Source organism: Brassica oleracea, chromosome C2 (assembly GCF_000695525.1).
Source record: "Brassica oleracea var. oleracea cultivar TO1000 chromosome C2, BOL, whole genome shotgun sequence".
Taxonomy (NCBI): domain Eukaryota; kingdom Viridiplantae; phylum Streptophyta; class Magnoliopsida; order Brassicales; family Brassicaceae; genus Brassica; species Brassica oleracea.
This window is the reverse complement of record NC_027749.1, coordinates 48,944,945-48,952,539: the sequence shown is the minus strand read 5'-3', so window position 1 is coordinate 48,952,539 and position 7,595 is coordinate 48,944,945. Positions and strand designations below refer to the sequence as shown.

Here is a 7,595-nt window from a genome sequence, read left to right as displayed (position 1 = left end):
CTTCGGTTGATTTGGATTAAAAATCAGATAATTTGGGGTTTTCACATTCAATATCATATTTTTTGGATTTTCGGATAAAATTTAGATAATTAAGATAATTTTAAATATTTCGGACAAAAAATATTTTAATAATTCAGATTTCTGAGGTATTTCAGTCTATAAATAAGACTTTTAAATTATTTGATTATTTTAATACTAAATCATCAGGCTATATGTTCGGTCGAATTCTTATTTCTATAAAAGGATCCAAAGTATAAGAAATATTTTTAAAAAAATTTAAAAGTCTTGCACTCCGACATTTCCCAAAATCTTCGATAAAAACTTAAAAACCAAGAGAGTTTTTTTTCATTGATAACAAAGTAGAAAACAATACACGATGAACGGAAATGAAGATTACATCACATGCATTGATAACTTCATCTTATTACAAACTTATATCACACACGTCTTATTCATAAAGTGTGTTTAATCCATGAGAAAAGAAGTATAGATCATTAAACGGAGACGATGTTGGTCACAGTGACCTTAACCATTTCAGCTTCGAAGATAATAGCATCATTCACCAAATACCCCTTTGATGCATCGTGTAAATCTGCTAACGATATGATACTGTTCACTCCCACACCATAATCACTTCGAATAGGGTACCAAGCTGCAGCTATAAACCAAAATTATATCAACTACTAGTTTCATTCACTGATATTTTTGTTTTCTCTTGGAGAGTAACGTTTTATTTTTTTTAGTTTTCTTACAATATCTCTCCCTATGGTTGGTGCTTCGTTGATTCTTTAACCGCAGATTAACCGCTCCCCAAGTGTTTGTAGCGACTGCGTCTGGCCTAAAGCCTTGAGCATATAAATAGATTGGAAGTGCACTCCCACTTTTCGGGTTAAACCCTAATCTCCTGATTATACATCAACCAAAAGAACTTTTATTATTTATTACCCTTGGCCACTGCATGAATACAAATGATAGTTGCAAGATTTGAGATCATGAGTACTAACCAGTATCGGTCTCCGACGAGAAAATCATCAGAATAGTAGAACTTATCTCCCATGTCAGAGAAATGAGGTATCTCCCAAGTAAACACATTGCGTGGAGGGTTTGATATGAACGTGACTTTCTCTTGTACCTTGGCCGGTTTAACGATGAAGATCTCGGCACCAAAAGAACAAGTGTCTTGCACAATGTACCCTTCGTTTGTGTTTTCGAAACTTGCAAGATCAATCAATTGTTCGAACCCCCACTCTTTTTTTTCTGTGTTAAATCTCTTCACTGCTCCATCTGCGATCCACAATAATCAACTCGGTTTATAAACTAATCTCTAACAACTTCCAGCAAGCAAAATATAAAAATCCAATGGAGAATGAATGATTACAGCCGGTCATTGGCGTCTGCCCTCAAAATTTAATTTATATATATACGTATAGATCATTTGGACCGCAAATTGATTAAGAAACATACAGGTTATGATCATTTGAACCTCAATATGTAATTCCCTCATAAATCTCATATATCATAAATGATTTCAGGATCGGCCGTTAATATACCTGTGATGGTCAAGTACTTGTCTAGCTTTGGAACGTGAACAAAGAGTTTGAGATCAACATTGACTTCCAAACCATAGGGAATAGATTCAGCCTCTTCGATCCTCAGGTAAAGTGATATATAGCCAGCATTACCAACGTGCAAAACTAACCTCCTGAATTGTTTTTTTTACCATGAAAATTATCTTAATTAGTAAATAAGCTAAATAAATGAAAAAAGTAAAGATCTTTTACCATTTGTAACCAGCAGCTTCAAAAACAGAGGACTCGTAGGGTTCGCCTCTCCCCTTAATCACAGAGTAGCCAGCTATCGTCACTATCTTACTCGATGGTCGCTCTTCTCTCAACACTCTTGTCACTCCTGTCAACAAGTATTGAGTTTCAGTATATGTCATCAAGAAAATCCAAATAAAAAAGGGTTTCAAAAACAAGCTAACAAAGAAAAGAGAGAGATATGAAACCTAAACTCGATTCCTGAGTATCCATTTTCTGTGAATCTTGTTTTTGGTTTTGGGAAGGCTTTACATTTAGAGCACCTTTATCAAGGAATCCAAAATAAAGGTTTCAGCATCAAATAAAGGTGTGGGTTCCACGTTTTTGTTCTCAAAATTTTTAATTACGGATGATTTTGGCCAATTTGTTACACTGCTTTGCGGGGTTCACGATATGTAATTGTCCGCGATTGATTCCGTTTTAATTTTTTTTTTTTTTAAATCAGATAAAAAAAATTAGAAACATTCACCTAATATTCATGCTCTTATATAGACATACGTATCATGGTACTTTTAAAATAATAATTTCAACTTTTAACCAAGACAATAATAAAAAAAGAACATCTAGAAATATTTGTTTTCCCACGATGAACCACTTTCACTAGTGATAGTATAAAATAGTGAAAGTGAAAGTGAAAGTGAAAGTAAAAGTAATTTTACAAATAATATAAAATAGTGAAAGTGGTTCGTAGTGGGAAAACAAATATTTCTACACGTTTTGTTTTTATTATTGTTTTGGTTAAAAGTTGAAATTATTATTTTAAAAGGATTTGGCTTCACAAATGAGGATTTTCTTAAACATTTTGTGACATTGATTATTACTTTTTTTTCTGTTTGGGTGTGCAAAAGATCAGTTTCGATTCGGTCATTATGATTTTTCTGTTTTTTACCAAGAACCACCGGTAAGCATCTTCGAAAAAAACTATATTTTGAAGTTTCTAAAACTCTATATTTAAACATGTTTAAAGGTGTTGTTTTCCAAAAGAAAAACTTCAAACACAACTTCAAAACTATTTATATTTTATAATATGGTCTTTATATTTGTCATAACTAATTTGAATTCATAAAAATTTTGTAAATAACTAGTACATATATAAACATATTACAACAATAATAATTAATAAAAGATTCTATTAAGATATAAAAAATTAAATAAAAATAACTTAATTAATATTAAACTTCAAACAAAATACCATATTATTTCATAAAATAATTTTCGCAATGCATATATGATCTATTTGCGAGACTGCTTCAAAACGTTGAACGAGTTTGAGATGAAACTCAACCCGGCGAAATGCACCTTCGGAGTAACCTCAGGCGAATTCATGGGCTACATTGTCACCCAGCGAGGCATCGAAGCGAACCCCAAGCAAATAACGACAATCTTCGACCTCCTGAGCCCAAGGAACAGCCGAGAAGTCCAACGCTTAACAGGAAGAATTGCGGCCCTCAACAGATTCATCTCGCGATCTACTGATAAGTGCCTCCCTTTCTATGAACTCTTGCGCGGAAATAAAAGATTCGTCTGGGACGAAAAATACGAAGAAGCGTTCAATCAACTGAAGCACTATCTCACGACGCCTCCGGTTCTGTCAAAGCCCGAGGCCGGTGATACCCTGTCCTTATATATCGCCGTCACTTCCTCGGCGGTCAGTAGCGTTCTCATCCGCGAAGAACGAGGCGAGCAGAAGCCCATTTTCTACATCAGCAAACGCATGATCGAACCAGAAACACGGTACCCAACCTTGAAGAAGATGGCTCTCGCCGTCGTCACCTCGGCAAGAAAACTCAGGCCTTACTTTCAATCACATACGATCGAAATACACCCCAACCAGCCCCTCAGAACGGTGATGCAAAACACAAACCAGTCAGGAAGATTGACCAAGTGGGCTATGGAACTCAGCGAACACGACATTGTATACAAGAACCGCACTGCAGCTAGGTCGCAGGTTCTCGCTGACTTCTTGAAGAAGACCTAATCCTACCAAGCAAGAATTGGATATTGCACGTAGATGGTTCATCTAAGAGCAAAGGTTCGGGGGCAGGTGTACAACTACAGTCTCCCACAGGCGAGCTAATTCGATAATCGTTCAGCTTTGGCTTCGCAGCATCAAACAACGAAGCCGAATACGAGTCTCTCATTGCGGGGCTCTGTCTTGCTAAAGCAGTCAAAGCTAAGCGAGTCAACGCATACTGCGATTCCCAACTCGTGGTAAGCCAATATCTTGGCGACTACGACGTCAGGAATGATAGGATGGATGCTTACCTAAAACTCGTCAAGGATCTCACACGGGATTTCGAGTTCTTCGAAATCACGAAGGTTCCCCGCAGAGAAAACATATGCGCAGACGCCCTCGCAGCTCTTGGAAGCAAACTGCACGACCAAGTAAAGAGAACGATCCCAATACATAAGATTGAGAAACCAAGCGTCAACCGAATAACCGAGCAGTTGGCCATCGCAGCATCCGTCACCGACGCAATGCATATCGACCAAGCAAAACCTTGCGCAACGGAAAGTCAGCTCAGCGATTGGCGAAAGGAATTCATCGCTTACTTAGCTGATGGCAAATTCCCTAACGAGAAGTGGGAGGCTAGACGACTCAAGCGATGCAGCGCACATTACGTCTTCATGGACGGAGACCTCCATTGATGGACCGTGACAAAGGTACTCCTTAAATGCATTTTCGGCGACGAAACAAGACTCGTCATGGCTGAAACGCACGAAGGAGCGGCAGGTAATCATTCAGGAGGGCGAGCTCTCGCATTGAAAGTGAAGAATCTTGGTTTCTACTGGCCGACCATGAACGCAGATTGTGAATCCTACGTCTAAAAATGTGACAAGTGCCATCGACACGCTTCAACCATCCACAGTCCGACGGAGTTGCTCCATACCTTGACTGCACCATACCCGTTCATGCGATGGGGAATGGATATTATTGGTTCAATGCCGAGCTCTCGACATAAGAGATTCATCTTGGTCCTCACGGATTACTTCACTAAGTGGGTAAAAGCAGAAGCCTACGCCAACATCACGGATAAGGAGGTACAGAAGTTCTTCTCGAAAAACATCAACTGCAGGCACGGGCTCCCCTACGAGATAATCACCGACAACGGGTCACAGTTTATCTCGCATAACTTTAGAGAGGTCTGCGACAGGTGGAGAATCCGTCTAAACATGTCAACACCGAGAAACCCGCAGAGCAACGGTCAAGCCGAGTCAACTAACAAAACAATCGTCGACAGCCTCAAGAAGCGACTCGACTTGATGAAGGGTTGTTGGGCTGATGAACTAGACGGAGTCCTGTTGTCCCATAGAACAACCCCGCGTAGAGCAACGAAGGCTACCCCTTTCTCGATGGCCTATGGAGTCGAAGCAATGGCACCCGCCGAAGTAAACGTAACGAGCTTGCGCCGTTCCAAAATGCCGCAGAATGTCGAACTCAACCACGATATGCTCCTCGACGCCCTAGACGACATCGAGGAAAAACACGACCAAGCACTACTTCGCATTCAGAACTAGCAGCATCAGATCGAGAGCTACTATAACAAGAAGGTTAAGTCTCGGCCTCTCGAACTAGGCAACCTCGTTCTGCGGAAGGTGTTCGAGAATACCAAAGAATGGAAAGCTGGCAAACTCGGAGCCAATTGGGAGGGACCTTACAAGATCACCGAGATAGTCAAACCCGGGGTCTACCACCAAGAAACGTCAACCGGCGAAGCAGTGCCACGAGCTTGGAACTCGAAGCACCTTCGACGTTTCCACAACTAAACAAACACCAAAAGCGAATGAACGACTCACGGTCACGTTCACTCATTGCTAAAAAAAAAAAAAAAAAAAAGAAAAAAAAACCGAGTAAATGCACTTTCCTAGCCCCTTTTACTCGAAAAACAAAGAACTACGAATGGCTTGATCTTCCACAAAGGAGGTACTTAGGCAGCCTTAACGGGTCCAGCTGTAACAAAAAAAAAACTCCTCCCTTGAGAAGTCCACACCGCTCATGCGATGCCCACACGAGCTCAGCCCGGCCTCTCGATCGAACGTAACGGCACTCGCACCCCACCATCAAGTATGTCCTGATCAGACCCGTGCTCGCGGAGACTTAGTCGTATCACAGCATTAGCTGATATGTCTGAAATGATGACTCAAATCCGTTTCATGATTTACTAAGTAAGGTTTGGCCGACCGAATGCTAAGAAATTACTTTGAAATCGGATCTGGAACCGTTGCCATTTAAAAAATTTTCCTAGTCCCAAGTTGCCCGCCTTTGGCCCGCGTCTAGTCAGCGCACAGACAGCTGAGACAAACGAGCGAAAGCACTTAACGTCTGATGGCTCGGCGACAAACTATCGCAAGCCCACTGAATCTGTGATCTACGCGAGGCAACGTCAGAAACGACGATATCATTGTCTCGGTGCAGCGTTGATCACATGCTCTAAATATTCACCTTCGCGATCAGTATTTACGAAGCTCCTTAAACTCGATTTAAAGTCTAGACTCTCTTATAATCCTTCGAAAACTCAAATTACAATGCTACGGTTTATTGAGTATTCAAAATTTAAGAAAGTCAGACAAAGCAGAGTTCATAAAGTCTTCTTCAAGGAAAGGATAGATGGAGTCCCAAGCAAACAACAAAAGACCTTTTCGGGTCAAGTCAAAAACAAAAAAAAAATGGAAGAGAGTTTAAGTTCGAAAGGGACGACGAAGTTATTCTTCGGCATCTTTGGCCAGCTCCCGCGCAGCATCTTCATCACCGACATATGGTCCTGGGGGGTCCGCGTTCATCGAATAATCCGCTCCTTCGTTCTCAATATGAGGAGTCGTCTCGCCCTCGCGAACCTCGAGTAAATCCTTAGGAGGGTTGACCTGGGCCCTTGTCGACCTCTCCGTCGTCCTCATCCTTGTTCGATTCCCCATCCTGGACATCCTCTTGGTCAGCAACCGAGGAATCAGAGATCTCAAAGACGGCGGTTCGAGCCTGGTCTTGTGACGAGATCACCCCCTCGTCGACAGTTTGATCGACGGGAGCCGGCACATTGCTTCCTGGGGTACTGTGTCCCGGGGAACGAGACGGAGAGATCGAAGCCTCGAGACAATGAGCGGGACTTTGGAGAGAAGCAGCGGTCCTCGGATCAACCAGGTGTGCATTGGTTCTGTGCGGGTCGAGACCTGTGAAGGCTCGCATATTGACAAACTGCGAGTCGAGCTTAAGTGGAGACAGGGCCAAGTCGTCCTCGGGGATCTCGCCAGGGTTTAGTTTCGCAGCTTCCCTCTCGAACTGCTTCTCTTGGGCAGCAAACATGTCAATGGTCTCCTGAGGGATGTCACGACCACTAGCCTTCAAAGCTTCAAGGCATTTCTTAGTTCCGAATGCCTGACTCTGCAACAGCCGCGCTGTGTCGAATGGCCCGCAACGAGCCCACCAGTCGTGCAGATTCCCGAAGTGCTTGTTGGATTTCGCGATCAACTCGGTCTCAACCCTCACCCTCTCCTTTGTAACCTCATGAATACGCGAGTCCCTGAGTCGACCTAACTCTTTCTTCTACTCTGCGGCCTTAACTCTCATTTCCTCCATGAGATTGGCCTTTCGCAGCTCCAAAGCTTCGATGGTTGATATTACGTGTATACGCACACCAATTAACCTAATGTGCACACTACCACAATCGAATGGTATGTCGATGTAGCACTTTAGGATCGAATCCACAGAGACCAACTATTACACTTTATCTTTATGGGATCAATATCAAGCTAAAACAATATGGGGGTTTAAAGATTTGA

General features: G+C 42.0%; 1 protein-coding gene across 2 annotated transcripts; it reads right to left on the bottom strand.

Moving 5' to 3' along the window:
• Positions 1 to 357: 357 nt before the first annotated feature.
• On the bottom strand, positions 358 to 2,120 carry LOC106325080. 2 transcript variants are annotated; one of them, XM_013763105.1, is made up of 6 exons: positions 2,009 to 2,120; positions 1,782 to 1,908; positions 1,551 to 1,702; positions 1,005 to 1,284; positions 753 to 904; positions 358 to 658 (listed from the first exon to the last, which is right to left on the bottom strand). In XM_013763105.1, the coding sequence occupies exons 1-6, from the start codon at positions 2,031 to 2,033 to the stop codon at positions 495 to 497; spliced, it is 900 nt and encodes a 299-aa protein (XP_013618559.1). In that variant the 5' UTR covers positions 2,034 to 2,120; the 3' UTR covers positions 358 to 494. The 2 variants fall into 2 exon arrangements, with proteins under 2 accessions (XP_013618559.1, XP_013618560.1); XM_013763106.1 differs by having other exon boundaries at positions 358 to 652.
• Positions 2,121 to 7,595: the final 5,475 nt, after the last annotated feature.

Coding starts and splice junctions, on each gene's coding strand:
- LOC106325080 (XM_013763105.1), bottom strand. CDS start 2,033: ATGGATACTCAGGAATCGAGTTTAG. Junction 1,703..1,781: donor GAAGCTGCTGGTTACAAATG/GTAAAAGATCTT, acceptor AAAACAATTCAG/GAGGTTAGTTTTGCACGTTG. Junction 659..752: donor CAACCATAGGGAGAGATATT/GTAAGAAAACTA, acceptor TTTGGTTTATAG/CTGCAGCTTGGTACCCTATT.